The sequence below is a fragment of the Coffea eugenioides genome, chromosome 10 (assembly GCF_003713205.1).
Source record: "Coffea eugenioides isolate CCC68of chromosome 10, Ceug_1.0, whole genome shotgun sequence".
NCBI lineage: Eukaryota > Viridiplantae > Streptophyta > Magnoliopsida > Gentianales > Rubiaceae > Coffea > Coffea eugenioides.
In genome coordinates, this window is record NC_040044.1 from 33,435,882 (window position 1) to 33,455,094 (window position 19,213).

The window sequence follows — 19,213 nt, forward strand, 5'->3', positions numbered from 1 at the left end:
AATCTGGGTATTGCATTTAATTAATCAACCAAAAAAAAAAAGAAATTCATTTAATTTTATTTTATGGGAGAAAAGAAGATCTTCTAATTTTACAAAGAGAAAGAGGAAGAAAACAACTCGAGAATTGAATCGAAGTCATTACTGGTAATCATCAGCTCACATATCTGAGATGCATAAATACAATACATTATTGTGAGCGTTTGTAAAACTACTGCTCTTATCGAAATTAAAATCAAGCTAGCTAAGATGCAACTTTGCTTTGGTTCTTTGGGGAAGACATGAAGCCTTCCTTCCAATTATTTGATTAAGAAACTCAAAATACATTTCCAAGTCGTACTCAGTATGGAGGTCATGCAAAAATAAATTAAATCGAGTCGAATTTTGATCTAATCAAATTAAATCTTGATTTAGGTTTATTAATCTTGAATTCGAGTTTAAATTCGACGAACTGTCAATTTAAAATTTGAATTCGAAAAAATAAAAAATAATTATTTTATTTTTTAAAAAATAAATAATAAATTATTAAAAAAATATATATATAATTTTACTATTAAAATAATATATATATATTCGAATTCATAAACTAACGAACTTAATATTTTAAATTTAAGTTCAAATTTGAATTCGATTTGATCATTTTAAACTCGACTTGAACCGCTCGCGTTTGCAGCATTAGTCATATCACATATGACCCACCCAACCTTTTTTGCAGTATAAAAAATAAATCAAAAACTAGTTGCCAGCAGTGGCACATGCATACATGGAGAAAACCCCATGCATGTTTTCTTGTTCTTTTCAAGCCCTAGTTCTCATCCTGATGATGATGAAAATGAAATGAAACCCCACCCCCCCCTCCCAAACACAATATTTTTAGGAGCATTGAACAAGCATAACATGATATTATTGTGGTTATGTTTCGTCATAGTATTAAGAGGACACCGTAATCAAAATAATAAAAAAAAATAAGACAATTCATTAATCAAATAAGTACGTCCAATCTCCCTAAAGCACCAAAATGCCTGACAATTTATTTTTTGTTATTAAATTATAATCCTCATTTTTATTTTTATTCTTTTTTTAGTTCGAATAGATACCCTGATCAAGGGAAAGAATGAATTGAACGATTCAAAATATGAAATATACACGAGAGATCTCAAGTTCATACCCTTTCACTAATACTTTAAAAAAAAACTCTAATCAAGTTTCGAGACTTACAGGCTTTTAAAAAATCGTAATCAACGAAAAGAGTAACATATAGTTCATTAATCAAATAAGCACCTCCAATTTCGCTCAACTGCGATGGGAGTCAAAATCTTTGTTGATTAGGCACAGAAATTCCGTGCAATTTGGTATACTATTATTGTATGCTGTGTAAGCATAATGTATATGAATAAAATATACTATAACGCATATCACTATGGTTGAGATTCCAAGAGGCTTGATATACTATTATACTTGACACGTAGAATAACGGACGGCGTGAAACACAATCGTAATGGCTGTCCGGACGAAGCAGGTTACGGATCTGAACTAGGCTAGGCGTAAGTGTCTGACCATCATTAATACTATAATATTATTTTGAAAATTCTATCCATACTGAAAATTCGGCAAGTTTATAGTAGATTTATTCTCTACTACTGACTACTCTCCTATTGGCTATTAGTCTATTACTACTACTAATGGAGTATTGCGCGGGGAGCTTGCCTGAGGTAGCCTACTACTGATCAGCGTACAAGAAACCACCTCTGGGTTGGTTTGGGTTGGGTTGGAGGTTCTGCCTCTGTCTTCCTTTCTCCTCCTGTCACACGTTTTTATTTCTCTCTCCCCAAGACTACATATTTCTTCGCATCACATCCAAGACTGAAATTTTAAAATTAATCCTCCCCCCCCCCCCTCTCCCGAACCCACCTCAGAAAAACTATTCAGAAGATTTGGGTTTACTACAAGCTTTCATCCCTGTTTTATTTTTCAAGGTACATACTTTACAAGGAGCCCTTTATCTCCATGTACACGGAAGTCTGTATTTATTTATTTTTCTGTCTTTTTGCTTGTCTTGTACCTCTTGGTGCATTGAATCTTTCATCTACATTCGAATTCTGATTGAGAAGGAAAGTATGTGTGTTCTCTCTGACAACCCTCGTCGGGGTTTTGCCAAACCTTCAATTTGTATGGAGTATTTAAATTTCACTGGATTCGTATCTTTTTTTTGCTTGTTCAATTTTTCCTTTTTTGCTTGGTTTAATGCATTATTTATTGATAAAATATTGGATTTTTACCCATTTATAGCGAAATTGTGAGTTCAGGGTGCTTAAAAAAATTTAAGGGATGTGATTTTAAGTCGAGAAAGATTAATGTGCTCAATTCGGGAAAAGATACTTCATGGCCGCTTCGTATGGCTTTTTCATGGTTTTTAGTAAGTAGTTTTTGACGAGGACGTGTAAAAATTGAATTTGTCTTTCTTTTAGCAGTTTTCGAATCTTGTCTGCTACGCAATAAAGTTATTAATACCCTGAATTTTCTGGGTCAAATTTGGTTGTTTATCTCTTGACCCGTATATGGGAATGTTTTTAGCTGTCACGTTTTTACTTTTGTTGCTGTTGAATGTGTGATGACTTATCTGGATTGGTGGAGGATATTTTCGAAATAGAGGAAAAGTGTAAAAACAGTAATATGTACCTTCGTGGAAATTGGTGGCCCTGATTTAGGTTAAACTAAACGAATCAACTCTTATGATCTACGGTCTTCTTCACATTTTAATTGATCTTTAGCTGATGCATCTGTTTTACGTCGTTGCAATTTTGTCTTGGTTGTTTCTTCGAAGGTTGTTGGTGTCAATTCTTTAATGTAACTGTAATTTTTATTGCTACAGGGATAAACAATACTTTGAATATTCTGCCTCGCTGTCCGGATTCTTTGACAATAAAAGTACATTGTATCCACCTGGATTTTCTCTTCTCAATTGATCAGTCTGGACTTTAAGACCTGGTTGGTGTAGGAGGCTTCTTGGATTTGGGGTAGCCATGGCTATAGCATTTACAAATGTGTCATGGTGGTTGTGGAGTGGAAAGCAGCATGAACATGAGGACCCCAAAGTCCCCAATGGAACTTCTGTGAATCCTTCACCTGATCCCGGATTGTGGGAAGCGGATACTGTAAAGTTTCCTCTGGTTCACAGGGGAGGTTTGGGACCTTCTCCTAGACGAGTTAAGAGAAAATGGCATAGTCGGGAGGCGAGGAAGATTGACAAGGAGTATGATGTTGTTCTTGTCCCATCAGATGGTGGATGCCTTTCAGGGTCTGATTCCGATGATTCGGATTGGTCAATCGGATGGCTGGAGCCCCATGGCCCTGCCTTCCGAACCGATGATGATTCAGATGATAGTTTTGCTGTGCTGGTTCCTTGTTATGGACGTGGCCGGGGAGAACTGGAAGAGAATGTGAAGGACAAGATTTTGGACACCATTGGAAACATCCCTGATCTGTATGCTACAGGTAAGGAGCAGTTTCTGGTGAATCTGGTCCCTTGAAATTGTTATTGTGTAACAACACCATAAATTTCTTAGAGAAGTTTTTGCCTCATAGTTCAATTGAAAGTTGAACATTACATATCGTCCCTCTCTTGGACGCAGGATAACATACTAGTGTACAACTTGATTTTGGCCCTTTACTCACAAAAGTTGTGGTGGTGAATAATGTGATTGGCTCTAGAAAGTCATTAGTTATATGATCCAGGGGAATGAATGTGCTATTAAAGTTGCACTGTATGGAGTTAGTTGGATTGCCCATGATTTCAAGCGAGATGTATCAAGAGCTAAATGAAGTATTCCAGGGTGTTTTGTGGAAAGTTTATATGATTGAATACTCGCTGCGTAGAACTCCATGATAGCCTATGAACGCATAAAATGTGGTTGCATGGAAAGTTTTGAAAGGCAATTGCTATTATTATTGTCTTTAATCTTTGTCTGCCTAATTACGGTATAAAAACTTTTCATAGAAAAAAATCCAGGTGCATGAAATTATTTGCTTTCATACTCCTGTAGCTCTGAATGGTATGATGTAAATAGGAGTTGACTTGTTATTTTAGTACTCAGAAGAATTTTTTCTGTTACAAACAGTTTGCTGCATTATTTCGTAGTCTGTCAAATGGATAAGATCTTTTGCAATTATAATCTCTTTCTGCTCTTATTTCCTAGGCATCCTACACTACTTGCAATTTGTCTCCTTCCTTCACTACCCCGGTGATCTTTCAAGGACAATTGACAACATGAGAAACTTTTCACTTTTACTGGTGTTTAATGTAAAGTTGAGAGGACAGTAGCAACATTGAAACTTAGCCAAGCAGATTTACTTGTTTGTATCTCTTTTCATTTATTTTGTTTAGGGGTTTTAGGAGCTCAATTAGTATGATTAGATGCAAAGATGATCCTTTTTTTTTCCTCTGAATACTTCAAGTTAGTCGTTACAGATCTAAATAGATAACCACATTTCTTCAGTTGCACAAATAGTTAACTACCATATCAAGTACTCACATCAATTATTGCATTCTTGGAATTGCAAAATGTTTGATGACCATGTGAAGTGATGACATTGACAATGGTGTACAATGATATATGATTTCCTTTTGGCTTGCTTAAGTTGCAATGTTGTCACTTAAGGCTCCTTAAGTTTCAATTAGCATTTTAGGCCTCATTAATCTGGTCAACTCCTAACTATAAAGTATTTTGTAGCTCTAGAACAGTGTGGGATTTGGAAACCAAATGGTACCAATTCAAGACTGCTTTCTTCTGAAAAGAACGTCATTAATGTTGGTAGAAATGGCAATCTTATTGGTGTGAATAAATTATAAGCTTTTGCTTACTACTAGTCTAGAAGTGCAAATCTACTTACTTTACCAACAAAATTGAGTGTTGAAATTGGGATGAATGCTAGACTTGAATATAGTAACTTAGTCTGTACGAGTCATCTGAAAATGACATGTCAGAACTGGTGATGAAGGATTTATGTTGCAAAGCCCAATAGTAAGAATTCATGATGAAGGATTTATGTAGCAAAGCCCAATAGTATAAGGTTATTTTGTGCATTGATCTGAGCACAAAATGAATGAATTAAGTCATTCTTGTTATGAATGCTGTTCGTTGGTTTGATACAGGTCATGAAGGCACACATTACTGCATGATATGAGGGGAAACCACGTGTCTGTGATTTGCCTGTATTTCCGCAAAAGATCATTTGTTTTGTCAAAATGTTTTCCTCCCTAGAAGTACAGCCCTAATCTGTGCTTGACAAAGTTGAATAAATTTTCTGCATCATTTACCCCGAGATGGAATTATCCTAATTTTGAATTTTTTCTGTTGTTCTGATATGCAGAAAGCAAGAATTATATGGAGCAGTGGCTTTCTTCTCTACAGAACAATTGACATAAACATGCCCTCGTGTGAATCTCCTTATGTTATGCTGCACTTCTGTCCCAGTGGATTAACTTATAATGGGTATTAGCCTAAACATACTAGTACTGAGAAAAACTGGAAAATAGAGAAAAAAAATAGTAAAAAGCTGTAAATTATAGTACAATTAAGTTCGGTGATTTGGTACTTTATTCACATTGGTAGTAGGGGAGGAGGGTTGAACTTATTCTGACCTAGGACAAAAGGAAACGGAAAATAGGGGGATGATGATGTTTCCTTATTTGGGGGATGCTGGTTGCTGAGGAAAGCAAAAAAAGAAGGGGGACAAGGAAGGAAGAGAAACAGAAATTGACTCTTTCTGTCTAGGAGGTGATACGCTTGTGCACTTCCAGGTCCAGGAATTGGCAAGGAACTTTATATTTGTTTCTAAAACGCCTGAGATTATTTTTCAGACACAGACTTGTTTTGAAGGGGAGGGAAGAAATAAGAAAGCTTTGCTTGTGTCATTCTTTGATGTAAATAGTTTTATACATAAGTTTGGCAAGTCGGATGGCTGGACCAGTGATCTTTTGTACATTTGTATATATGTCAGGTTGCAGTTTGAATAAACAAATTCCTGTAAATAATTGTAGCGTTCTTGGTATCATTATTGCAAAAAGTAGCTATTTTTTCATTTGCTAATGTTGTTTTTTCTGCGAGATAGCACTGTAGTTTTGTACCTTGGTGATGGCTTTAAGCACTGCAACAAATCCCCTGTACCATTCTTCATTTTCGTGGTGAATTATTGATGCAGCTCTCCTGATAAAACTTCAGATTGGCTACGGTATGGTTCCTCATGATAGAGAATTTTGGGCTAAAGAAAACCTGTTGTGCAATAGTCTTGCAAGATTCAACAGATCCAGTTACAAGTTTACTCCTCTCTCACAGTGATCGACCCAGAAATAGAGCAGTTAATCCGATACAAACAGTGAAAAGCATTGGCTTCTTGTAGAACCATCAATCTGATACACATATAGAACGTGAGGGACTAATAGTCATTTTAAATAGCTAATGGATTTACCTGTGTCTGTCAAATTGGTCCTTTAGTTTCCGAATGCAGTTACTTTGGTGGCCTTTGATCCGACGGACCAATTATATCAAATCTGAGTACAACTTTACCCAGACTGAAAGTAGATGAGGGTCCAAAACATGGTTCAAAGTCTCAACTTAGATCAAGACGACTCGGCCAAGTCGTCATCGGAACAGATCTCTTCGGTACGATACCGGAACGAAATGGCTCTGAAATACTTGATTCGTTGAGAACTCGGTTGAGTCACCAAAAACTTGATCGAGAAGTCTCCGATACGAATAGTTTCGGTCGAGTTGGTCTGAGTCAATTCGTAAACTTATATTTTATAGATTTTCTTTTGCTAATATTTAAAATATTTTTGTTTAGCATATTTTTGAATATTATTCACAAATTTTAAAATATTAAATACTTCAAAATTTGCATCTCGTCAAGACCGTGATCGATATACCGAAACCAATGTAAAACAGTTCTGGCCGCGATCACGACTGCGATTTTGAACCACGGTCTGAAATAAAACTTAATACTATTAAAGATGAAGAAGCATCAAAGGTGTAATTTACTAAAGAAAGAAAAAGAAAAGGAAAAAAGTCAATGGCTGAAAAAGACATGCACGCCTCATATTCCATTCTAGGACATGCCAAATGTGACAACAAATTAGCTGATGGATTCCTACATTTGTGCTTTCCGCTTATTTTGACGAAGGATGCTCCCCTCCATTTCTGGCCAAGATCAAGCCATATCATTCCCCCAAAAGCCCAAGATTGTCTCATTACTAGTTTTTTCCCATTTTGTATTGATTATATTTCCTCCTAAACAGTGATGGGTCGATTTTCTCTTGCTATATTTTAGGTGAGACAGCAGAGTCAATGCATGTATCAGAGGGATTTCGAAGGGTGAAGAGTCATAGGGAGAAAGAAGAAGAATGTTGCATAGAGCAGCTAGGAATGCATATTCATGGTGGTGGGCTAGCCATGTTAGAACGAAGCAGTCAAAATGGCTGGACCAAAACCTACAAGGTGAACTTTTTCAACTTTCTTAATCGTGTGAACATGTTTTCTGTTCGTATTTCTATACATGTTAACCAGGCTTTTGCTTAGAAGTAAGGGTTTTCCTAAATTTGCATGAACGGCAGCATAGAGTCGTCGATTTGAGCACATGAAACAGTCTTTATTTTTGCCTATTAGCATGGTTCACAATGAGGAAAAACATCAAGGTTGTGTTAAACCCCTTCGGTTCAACTTGCCTATTAGCACTTGAAGGAATTCTGTCTGTAAGATCATTGTGAATTAGACAATGGGTGTCCTTTTCTTGATTAATTAAAACAATTATGAATAAAGATTCCGAATAGTGATTAACCATTGACACTGTGCTGTATGGTACCTTTTGAAACAGTCAAATTTTAGGATTAACAGGTGTATAAAGATGGTTTAGGTGTTGTAAACTAGCACCTACTGTCACAGGGTACATGGATTGCTGTAAAGTTATTCAATTAAACTATTTCGGAAAGGTCTCCAACCAATTCATTTACACTCACTAAATTTGCATAATAGCAGAAGGAATCAGCACATTTCGTAATCTAATGTGTACACCTGCTCAAAGATGGTTAATTTAACTTTTGCACAGTGCCTTTTTATGAATGATCAATTAAAGGTTGAACGGATTCTTTCTACTATTGAAGGGCCTTTAATTCTCAAACTACTTGTTTGCAGATATGGAAGAAAAAGTGGAGTACGTACTTAAAATCATTGAAGAGGAAGCTGACACGTTTAAACAGCGGGCTGAAATGTACTATAGGAAGAGACCAGAGCTCGTAAACTTTGTTGAAGATTCGGTCAGGAGATACAGAGCTTTGGCTGAGAGATATGATCATTTGTCAAGAGAGCTGCAGAATGCCAATAAAACCATTGCCTCTGTCTTCCCTGAAACTGTTGATTTACCGATGGATGACGATGATTTTGATGGACAAAACTTGCCTGTGGCAGCGATGCCTTTTGATAAATTCAACATCCTCTCCAACTCCAAGCATCCACCTCCTGCCCCTGAGATAAGTAAAGCAAAAAATAGCAGTGTTAGAAAGAGAAATGGCAAGATGCCAACTAGACTAATGTCAAGGAAGGGGTTCCTGAAGACTAATGCTGATGATTCAGCAGCTGCCGGTCCGATATCAGGATTGAACAAATCTGAGGCACTTCAAAAAATTGACAAGATTCAAAAGGAAATTTTGGCCCTTCAAACTGAAAAGGAGTTCGTGAAAAGCTCATACGAGTCTGGGCTAGAAAAATATTGGAACATTGAAAACCAGATAAGTGGAATGCAAACAGAGGTCAGCAACTTACAGGATGAGTTTGGGATTTGCAAGGTTATCGATGATAATGAAGCTCGAACCTTGATGACTGCCACAGCCCTGAAGTCATGCCAACAGGCCTTAACCCAATTACAAGAAAAACAAGAAAAATCAGCTGAAGAGGCCCGAGGGGAGAACCGAAAACTTCAAGAAACCCGAGAGAAATTCAAGAGGCTAAAAGAGAAATTTAACAGCAATCAGGCACGTCAGGAAGTGTACTTGGAAGAAGAAAGCAGAACGAGCCACAACGTTGGAGCGTATAAGCAAGATAAAGAAGTAGACAATGCTGAACAGAACATTATTCATGACGTTGAACCACTGCAGAAAAGAATAAAGGAAGAGTTGCAGCTAAACTTAGCAAGTCCTCTGACCATGTCAGAACTTGCAGAGAAAGTTGATGAACTCGTGGATCAGATTATAAATTTGGAAAGTGCTGTATTTTCTCAGACTGCTTATGTAAAGAGATTAACGTCAGAGACATATGAGCTCCAGACACACCTTAGAAGTTTGGAAGAGGAGAAAGACACTCTGATTGAAGGTTCAGACGGCATGAATCGGAAGATAAGAGATCTTGAAGAAGAATTGCAGAGAGTACAAAGACTCAACAAGTGCATTCAAGAAAAGAACAACCGCCTCCAAGATCATTGTGTTGAAGCAAGTTGTAATCTCGATGATCTTTCTGAAAAATTGCTGCATGTGAAGCTAGATGAGGAGACAGAGAAGTTAACTTTATTCAGCAAAGATACCCATGTTCCAGGTGTCAATCCAGGCAAAGATATTCTTCGTAATAAGAAACACGCACAGAATGTTGAAGAAATTTTTCATGTTGTGAACATTCAAGCAGAGAAGCAAGCCAGCAAACCGGAGCAAAATAGATGCAAAATCAAGGAGATAAACTGTCCTGTGCAATCCAGCTCAAGCAACCACCGTGACTGTATCCTGCCATATAGAGAAGTGAAATCCACTACAGATGCCAGTGCAGGATTAGAAGTTCAAGAAATTCCTTCCTGCAGCTCTGTGGTTCTGCAACGTAAGGTAGAGAGTGATGGTATCAAGGGTGACAGCAACTCCACAAGTGCTGAATCAAACGGTTGTCTGCTGTCCAATCAAAGCCAAAACCAATTTACTTCCCTATCTGGAGCTTCTCTTGATGTGAATTCAGAAGAGTGGTTTGGAGAAGCAAGAGATGGGATAGGTCCTGATTATGGCTCAACAATTATGAAGAACAGAGTGAAATTTAATCTTGTGGATACCAGCACTTCTGAAACGGCAAGAGACGAAAGCTTTTTCCAATTAAATCAACAAACTAACAGTGATGATTTTCCCACAGCACAAAAAGTAGCTAGTCCAGGTGCCAATTCACAGAAAAAGTGCAGTCAAGATGAATCTGTGAGTCCACCTGACTATCACATTAAGCCTCTAGAAAATGTGACAATGGAAGAAAAAGTGCTGAAAAAGGATGCTCTGGTGCACAGCAGGTCTTCCATATGTGGAAAGGGTATAATGTATTCAAACCAAGGTGATCACCTTTGTGATAAACCAATAAAAGGTCCAATGAAAGATGTTCATAGCGACAGTTCTGAAAGGAGGTCAGCAGAAGAGGGTTGTGGTACAGCTACTTATCAGTCTTTGTCTATTGAAGGGCACATGAAAGTAGAATCCAGCCCGGATGACTTTTTTCTCTCCAACAGGGATGATTGCATGGATGGTTACTCATTGAAAGATCGAGTGGGAGATCTTCTGGATGCCAATCTAGATAAGTCAGATAACAATAACAACATCCAATCAGCTGCCAAGAACCATCCCAGGTCATTTAAGATAGAAACAGGTGGTGATCTTTCGACACCGAGTGCTTCTGATAACAATAGGGACATGGAGGAGGATTATTGGAATACCGCAAAAGCCAGCAGAAATTCTGGAGAGTCCAGACTCAGTAGCCAGCTTAATGATCTTCCAATGAATAGTCAAGTGAAAAGCATTTCAGAAACCAGTCCATTAAAGGTGCTTGCTGCAAATGAAGATAACAGAGCTCCTGACATCTCACCCACCTCATCAGAATTGGCAACTGTAAAGGACCAAAAGATGTACAGCTTTCCGGATCAAGGTACATTTACCGTATCGAATAGAACCATTTTGGTTCTGTCTGTTTCTAGGCAATAACCTTCAACTATCTTGCAGGCAAGGATCAGGAAGCAAAGCAGCAACAGGTGTTCCAGCCACTTCAACATGATCTCAGCGGGAACCAAGATGAACTTGGTGTAGGGGATGACGATCAGCCTAATTGGAAAGAGCTGTTTTTGAGTGGGTTAGATGACAGAGAGAAGCTTCTATTGCAGGAGTATACATCCATTCTTAGGAATTACAAGGAAGCAAAAAAGAAGCTCAATGAAGTGGAGAAGAAAAAGCGAGCTAGCCTTTTTCAGTATTGCATACAGATAAAAGTCCTCAAGAGTGCTAATGCCTCAAAAGATGCAAAGATTGAATCATTGGAGAAGAAACTGAACTTGCTTGGGAAAAAAAAAGATGCAGCTGTTGATTCAATAGAAAGCAGAGCCTCAGCCAGCTACCATGTCTCAGCTGAACAGAATTTACTAACAGAGCAGAAGACTCTTGCAGATATGGTAGGTGCTCCAACTCCTCAGTCCATGGATACTAGAGTGGAATCGCCTCCACAAGAGCAGCCAAAGATCTCCTTTGTGGAAGAGAATGGAGCCATCAAGGTTATTAACCTAGATGAAACTCAAAATCTTTCGGTTGTCGAAGAAAGAATTCGCACAGACATTGATGAATTGCTGGAGGAAAATATAGGATTCTGGATGAAGTTTAGCACCTCGTTCCATCAAGTACAAAAATTCCAAACAACTGTCCGGGATCTGCAAGCTGAGCTAGCAGAAGTGAAGGCAAACAACAAGCACAGTGGAAGCACAAACCATCAATTACTTGTATCAGAAATTCGTCCAATTTACAGGCACCTGTCAGAAATACAAACTGAGCTAACTCTATGGTTGGACCAAAATGACATGTTGAAAGATGACTTGGATAACAGGTTAGCCTCGCTGTCTGGCATACAAGAAGAGATCTTGTCAAATGCAGGGTCAAGTGCAGAAGAAACTGAGCTGAGTGACTATCAAGCAGCCAAGTTCCAGGGCGAGGTTTTGAATATGAAACAGGAGAACAATAAGCTTGCTGGTGAACTGCACTTGGGTCTGGAACGTGTCAAAGTCATCCTGGTTGAGATTGAAAGGACACTTAGAGACCTGGATACTGAGTTTGGAGTTGCCGCAAGAAAGCAACAACCTAGGAACTCACCGATTCGATCCAAAATTCCGTTGAGGACTTTCTTGTTTGGTGTAAAGTTAAAGAAACAGAAGCCATCATTCTTTGCTTGCATTAGTCCGTCATTGCAGAAGCAGTATAGCGACTTAAAAGCTGTACAGATATAGAGTTGTTGCTTCACCTTCTTTTAGGATTTGATGGTGTACATTAGTATTATAGATTGTTAGCATTCTATGGTTATACCGGACAAACAAAATCACGGGAAGGCCACCTCAATCACCCGTTACTTGCTCGATAGAAAACATTTCTGAATAGCTAATATGATAGCATAATCCTTCTTGTTGAGATATTCTTCAGTTATAACTTCTTACGGGGAAATCCAACTCGCAAGACAAGAGTAGAAGAATATCACTAGCAGAACCATCTAATTGAAAAGTGAAAACGAAATTAATAGGGTACAACTGCAGAAGTCAAAAGAGGCATAGAGTAACTGAGTCAAGCCCAAGCTTGATCTGAGGAAAGGGGAGATCAAACATTTCCTCCAATATAAGAAATTGATGAAACGAAATATACCCTACTTATGTCAGAACGCCTTCAACTTATTTACAAATTAATCAAAGAGGGCTCCACTATTCACAGATGAAAAGATACCAGAAGTCATGAATTCACAAGCCTTTTCTATCTAACCTGACAGTAACTGCTTCCTGCAAAATTACATACAATTCAGAAAGGTGGGGAGAGAGGAATAATAACATCGGCCAACAGTCATTCCACAGGTAATTAATTCAGGCGAGCAAGCTATTTTTCACTTCGCCCCATTCTAAAAGCTTCTCATTGCTTTAAATTTGCTTGTCCATCATTTCCATCCAAATCCATGATTAAGCCCTCTTCTCTCTTTGCCATGTTATTCTCAAACATTTCCTTGACGGGTTTATCACTGATGCATTTAACTGGCATACCCATCACATCATCCTTCCTTACGCTGTCAAATGTGGTTGAGGCCTGGTTGTCAGTTGGACCAAGATGACCATTGCTAGCTGCCATACTAGAGCTTTGTGAATCAATCAGATCTCCTGCTTTTTTGTTAAGAGCATTGGCTGAAGCAGAGACCTCATCACCACTGGCATGCTCTTTCAATATTTCGCCCATAACAGATGCTTGACCTCCCTCAGCCTGATCACTACATAAATTCTCTGAAGCACCCTGATCCTCTTGGACTTGATTTGGTTTAGTATCAACAGAAACAGCAGTCAGATCTCCTTTCATTTGTTCATTGGACCCGTCACATTTGAAACCAGCTTGATTTTCTTTAAGAAGCTCTTTTTCAGAATTGCACATAAAGGTACCAAAATCCTCAACAATTTTTGACTCGAGCCTTGAAACAGGGCCAGGCACGGCAACACTTTTTACTTCAGACGGTGCACTTAATTCTTGAGCAGTGCCAGCTGAGTTGGGTTGATTTAGAGGTATTGCAGGTTTTGAAGATGTGCCTAGGACTTGCTGAGTACCACCATTTTGTGAGGAACTTACTGCAGCTGTTGAGTAAGTGGAAAGTGGTTTTGAAGCCAGGCCAGTGCGGATGAAGTGCACATTGCTGGGCAATGAATTTGCATTGCCTGCCATGGACGATTTGAGCACAGAACCTCCGGGCATGATATGGACAGCATTCTTAGATTGTGCAGCCTTGAGTAGTGTTGCAGCATCTGAAGGGGTAGCAATTCGGGCTCCAGCAGCTACTGCTGCCGCTTTAACCATTGAATCCGAACTAATAGTAGATTTTGTAGAAGGTTTCTTGGTTGTAACTCGAGATTTTGATGATCCAATTTGATGCCCTGCAGTTGACACGGAATCATGTTGCAATGGTGCGACAATGGATGGAGTTTCATTAGAATGAGGTGGTCCAAGTTTGCTGTGTGCAACATTTGCATTCGTCCCTGCCATCCAATTTCAACCAGAAACTAGTGAAAGCTTTGCAAAAGTTGATGAAGACATACTGGGTGTAACTGTGATGATGATCTGTTGAATTTAACTGATTAAAAAGTTCAAAAAAGAAAAGCATAATGCTATTCCTACCATCTTCCAAACCGTTGGGCACCTTTGCAACTGAAAATGTAAGATGCTCAACACATTTCTCATCCAATGGTTTGCTCTTTGTTTGTGTTAAAAGAGTTTTGCAAATATCAAACAAATATGTCAGCAGGCATTTCACCTCCTCTTACTCTATTATTCACATAATGAACCTTGACAACGGTCATCCCCAAACAGCCACTCAACTGACAAGTCAGGTGCAATGGAATATATGTCGTTTGAGTTAAGATACAGAAAAACGGAAGGAGATAGGCTTTAAAATATCAAAGAACCATTAATTGTATCTGTCTAATTTTTGGCAGGTTAAAGCAACTCTATAACCAAATCATAGAAAAGCCTTAGCATTTGCAGAATAGGTTGAAGAGCTCATTTGATCTAAAGGTGTCTTGTTTCCCAAATTATGGGAAGCAAGTATTAGCTAAAGGCTTTTGTGTAACTTCACGCACTGGTTTGAAATTGACCATTAAACATACCACTCACAGTTGACAAACCAATATCATCTTTGATTTACCCCCGTCTCCATCCCATCTACTTTACAGTCAAATCTATACTCATTATTCACCATGAATGTAAGCACAAAAAACATAAACTATCTTTGGATCAAGTTCAAGAAATTTTCTTTTGTCATAATTTTCCACACACGTGCACACACAGATATAACTACCTGATGAAATCGAAGGAGATGATTTCAAGGTATCCCCCATAGGCATATTAAGAGCCAGTGACACAGCACGACGGGCAGCCAGCTGAACCTCTGAAAGCTGTGAGCCTGTTCCTAGAGTCAAATTACCCTGTCGTTTCTTGATAATAGCCCACCTCTGCACATATTCATGACCAAGAAATTAGACTAACTGAATATGTAGACCAGTAACAATGCAGAGAACTAATAGTAAAAGTTGTTTACATGATCAGACACATTTTATTAATTTGCATTAGTTTGGACGATGTGACTAGGTCTTCTCTTCACCGAGCATTCACAAACTGTATTTATGTAATACGAGTGCAAGGTGTATATCCATCCGCACAGTTAAACTTCTAAATACCTATTCCGTTGCCGGGAATTGAACCCGGGAGACCTGGACAAAATCCAGGCATCCTAACCATACTAGATAACAACGAATTCCTTCACTAAAATATCTTAGTGAAACCATGTAATGAAGATGATGCAAGTCAACTGTTGATGCGTCTTGATCATCAAGTTTGCTATGACCTGCTCAGACAAAACTGTAGATTCCTTCATGGGGGCTGAAACGTATCCTACTAGCTTCAATTTATTATCCTGACTGAAATCATTTCCTAAAAAGTTGGCCCTAAACAAAGCAATGTTTGCATCAGAAATTTTGCAAAATCCTCTAACCTGTTTATTCATTTTCTTATACCTTACTTTCCACAGTTTTCATTCTCCACAGGAGTAAAACTCCAAAAGAATACAAAATGTCACCTTACTGAAGGCTTCCTACAAGTTATGTCTTGTATAATTACACTAACAGTCTATTAAAAGGTTTGCCATGCAAATTAAAAATATCTCATATTAAAGCCAAATCCCAACATTCCTGGAAGCCCTGACCAGCCATCATGTAGCAATATGGTAAAAGGAACACCTATCAGGAAACATGAAAAAGGAAAACAAAAAAGAAAAACGGACAAGAACAGATATACGGCAGCAAACAGACCTAGCTGTGTATCTTTATCACCAACCCTCAAAACAACTAACTAGTCTGATAGGGTTTTCCAGAAAATTATACTAGATCCGGTATCTCAAAAATTCTCACACACATGATAAATAAAACATCTGAAAAGTTTCACCAATTTGATTGTCTTCCTGATACAACTCGTGAAAATCCTATGTAAACCATGCTTCATCAGATTTCTGAAAATTCAAATGAATCTTTATACAGAAGGATATTCTTCTTTCGGAATTTTATTAAATAGAGCAGCCACTCTTACTGATTTTTGTCTGTGCATGTATTTAAGTTAATTCCCCAGTAACATCCAGAAATGTCAATTCTCTTAAATGCCCAAAGGAGTGCAGTTAACTGACTCTCTTCTGAACTAAAGGCAGACTTGTCCTTCTGCCTCTGAACGAGTTAAAGCTACTCATAATTTTTAAAGTCAAGCTTAACTATGTCATATAACCCAAACAAGAAAACTTTCATTTTGTTAGTAAGGATTTAAGAACATTTTTTGCATCATTGAAGATAAGCCTTCACCATGCTTACATCCAAGAAGATCTGGCTCATAAGATTAAAACAAATAAAAACATACTTGGACCATCAAGGAAACTTTGCAAATTAGATAAAGAACCTGAGATAGTTGTGAGGCTGTTCTATCACTCTTAAAGTCTCCTTTTAAGATATTTGCCCAATTTCCTTCACCAAACTTTCGCACAGCAGCCATAAGTTCCTGATCCTCAGCATCTGTCCATGCTTTTCTTTTCCTTCGAGGCAAATTTGCATTAGCTGCTCCATTAGAATCCAATGCTTCAGCACTTGCGACAGAAGGCAGTGACGGTTTCTGTACAGAAACTGGAACTGTTATGTTCGTCCCTTGCGCAAACACATTACAATGTGAATTCTCAGGAGCTTTGGATGGCTGGCCTTTCGGAATATTAATAGTTAAGGGAGCTTCAACTGTTAAGCCATTGGGATCGCTTGGTCCAGAAGCAATTAATACCTATGCAGGGCAAATTTTCACCAAAAGTCAATCAGAAATATACAGAATGACACATACGCATTTATGCACAGAGTGTACAATAGAAATGTAGTGAAACAAGTGAATATGTGCATTACAGCTTTGAGTGTATAATCAAAATGTAGTGAAACAAGTGAATACATGCGACACCTTTTCCGAAGCACTAGAAATCAATCATAGAGTGTATCTTAGCAGCAAAAACCCAAGAAAAAAAAAATCCATCTACATAAAAAATATATACATAGGCCATCAACCCAATTTCTCCATTGTATTAGCCAAATAAGAATCCAATCAGCGTAACCAACCAACCAAATCATTCCCTTTGCTATACAGTCTCAACAAAAAAATAGCTAAGCAGTTTAAGCAGCAGTAGGCCAGATCGATAAAACAAATTTGCAACTGTTTTCAAGCTTCAAAAATTTGTACCATCTTAAAAAGCCTAAAAGTGAAGTCCTTCAAGGTACAGTGTTGAAGCACCTTAAAATCATCCCATACAAGATATACGCCACACATTTAATTCTTTGAATCTTACCATTTTGGACATTTATGTCCCAATAATCGTTGTTCTACTAAGTTCCAAATGTAATTAAATCAAGTCAGCTAACAAGCAAAAAGTGAAAAGTAGCTTTTACATTGAAAGCTGCCAAAACTACCAACATAATGGCCACACATTGCGCAAATACTCCATCTAGCTAAATATTCGCCTGGAGTACCATTCAATGCAAGCATACCATTCAGCATAAAACTGTAAAAAAAAATGCAGGTAAAATATTAGACATCAACTTTACCTTCACACAAGCTGCAGCTTCTGCCATAGCTTCATTACTCACCGCGGGAAAAGCTTCCAAGTCACATTCTAAATCACTATCATCATCCTGCCAAGCAAGCATCATCAAATCTTACCACACCCTCACTACCAACACCCCAGTCCATGCACACAAACAGTAAGTACATCTCTCAGGCATACAAAAGAAAAGCACTGCAGGCCTAAAAACTTTTCACTTTTCCCTAAATCACCACAATACACACCTTTTAGAACACGTAACTACGTCTCTACAGATAAACACATACACAAGTGCGTAACTCAACAGAGGTCAAGCAACATCTTCGACTCTATTGACTGAAGTAATATACATATTCCTCGTCACTTTTTTTTTTTTTGTGGGGGGGGGGGGGGGGGGGGGGTGTTGCTAATTTCTTAAGCGCAAGACATCCAGGGCTACGAATTAATTGACCTCAATTAAATCCAAAGCAGCGGTCATTTACCAGAGGTTGAGCAGCAGCATCATCGAGTCTATCAAGCAAAGCGTCGCGATAAGCCAAATGCCGCCAAAGCATCTGGTACTCCCTCGGGTTAGAAATTCCTGTCGTCGACTTTTTCACCAAAACATTCCAATCAATTTTAGAATCCTGCACCTGCGCCACCTCCTGCAGCAGCGTCAGCACCGTCGTCGCCGTATACCTTCATTCACCAATTTCAAACAAGAACACCCGACCCGGGAAAAAAAACCTCAGTAAGGGAAAACCAAATAAAAAAGGGGGGGGAATGATTTTGGGGAAAAAGAATAATGTATAGAGACCTTTGTAAGAGAGTGGAAATGTCTTCTTCGGTGACGAAATTCTTTCTGGGCTTCTTTGATTTCTCCCCCATTTTGGTTATGGCAAAACCCCAGATAGAGAGAGAGTGTTGTGTGAGAGAGGGAAAGGGAGGGTTTAGCAGAGAAATTGTTGGGGGCCCGGGGAAGGGATGGGTTGTAAGGGAGACGAAGACTACTTTGGACGACGACGTTTCTGAGAGGACGGAGCTGAAGAGGAAAGTGAAAGACAGTTGAAGATCGTGGACGACACGCGCATCCGGAATTTACGACACGAGAACGTGGGGGAGAAGGGAGACTGGCTGCAGTCTAGAGGTGGCAAATCAACCCACTTAACTAAATTTACCCATATTCGCCCATGAATAGATGGGTATGGGTATCTTAAATTTTTGTATATGGGTATAAATGGGTTACCCAATAATACCCATTTATGAAATGGGTATTATTGGATAACCCATCAAACCCAATTAACCCATTTAAAATTCTCTTCCCCTAAATCTCTTCTTTTCCCCCACCCATTTTTTTTTCAAATTTTTCATTTTGTCATGATGTTAACTACTTTTGTTTCATTATTATTATTATTTGTTGGTTTTATTTTATTATTTTGTTTTCTCTTAGTTTGTTAACTTGCTCATTTTTCGGCATTACCAATTTATGATAAATTTGAGTCTCTTTTCTTATCTTTCTAAAATGAAATTTTAAATTTATATATGGAAAAAATGTTAGGGGTTAAAAATTTTTGGAT

The 19,213-nt window shown here is 38.3% G+C and overlaps 3 protein-coding genes across 3 annotated transcripts; 2 read left to right on the plus strand and 1 right to left on the minus strand.

Annotated features, from left to right (window-relative positions):
- The first annotated feature begins 1,704 nt into the window (after positions 1 to 1,704).
- Positions 1,705 to 6,140, plus strand: LOC113749667. Its single transcript, XM_027293491.1, has 3 exons — positions 1,705 to 1,973; positions 2,870 to 3,492; positions 5,368 to 6,140. The coding sequence occupies exons 2-3, from the start codon at positions 3,021 to 3,023 to the stop codon at positions 5,415 to 5,417; spliced, it is 522 nt and encodes a 173-aa protein (XP_027149292.1). The 5' UTR covers positions 1,705 to 1,973; positions 2,870 to 3,020; the 3' UTR covers positions 5,418 to 6,140.
- A 2,045-nt stretch (positions 6,141 to 8,185) lies between these two features.
- On the plus strand, positions 8,186 to 12,345 carry LOC113750715 (protein NETWORKED 2A-like). Its single transcript, XM_027294662.1, has 2 exons — positions 8,186 to 10,922; positions 10,997 to 12,345. Exons 1-2 carry the CDS (start codon positions 8,186 to 8,188, stop codon positions 12,259 to 12,261), a joined length of 4,002 nt encoding a protein of 1,333 aa, XP_027150463.1. The 3' UTR covers positions 12,262 to 12,345.
- Positions 12,346 to 12,607: 262 nt separating this feature from the next.
- On the minus strand, positions 12,608 to 18,769 carry LOC113750131. The gene is made up of 6 exons (XM_027294073.1): positions 18,454 to 18,769; positions 18,140 to 18,335; positions 17,662 to 17,748; positions 16,487 to 16,855; positions 14,847 to 15,000; positions 12,608 to 14,028 (listed from the first exon to the last, which is right to left on the minus strand). The coding sequence occupies exons 1-6, from the start codon at positions 18,522 to 18,524 to the stop codon at positions 12,926 to 12,928; spliced, it is 1,980 nt and encodes a 659-aa protein (XP_027149874.1). The 5' UTR covers positions 18,525 to 18,769; the 3' UTR covers positions 12,608 to 12,925.
- Positions 18,770 to 19,213: the final 444 nt, after the last annotated feature.

Excerpts from the sequence above, each read along its gene's own strand:
- LOC113749667 (XM_027293491.1), top strand. The coding sequence starts at position 3,021 with ATGGCTATAGCATTTACAAATGTGTCATGGTGGTTGTGGAGTGGAAAG. Across the intron at positions 3,493-5,367 it reads CCCTGATCTGTATGCTACAG|AAAGCAAGAATTATATGGAG; the intron begins GTAAGGAGCAGT and ends TCTGATATGCAG.
- LOC113750715 (XM_027294662.1), top strand. The coding sequence starts at position 8,186 with ATGGAAGAAAAAGTGGAGTACGTACTTAAAATCATTGAAGAGGAAGCT. Across the intron at positions 10,923-10,996 it reads GTACAGCTTTCCGGATCAAG|GCAAGGATCAGGAAGCAAAG; the intron begins GTACATTTACCG and ends ACTATCTTGCAG.
- LOC113750131 (XM_027294073.1), bottom strand. The coding sequence starts at position 18,524 with ATGGGGGAGAAATCAAAGAAGCCCAGAAAGAATTTCGTCACCGAAGAA. Across the intron at positions 17,749-18,139 it reads ATGCTGCTGCTCAACCTCTG|GATGATGATAGTGATTTAGA; the intron begins GTAAATGACCGC and ends CTTGCTTGGCAG. Across the intron at positions 16,856-17,661 it reads AAGCTGCAGCTTGTGTGAAG|GTATTAATTGCTTCTGGACC; the intron begins GTAAAGTTGATG and ends TGCCCTGCATAG.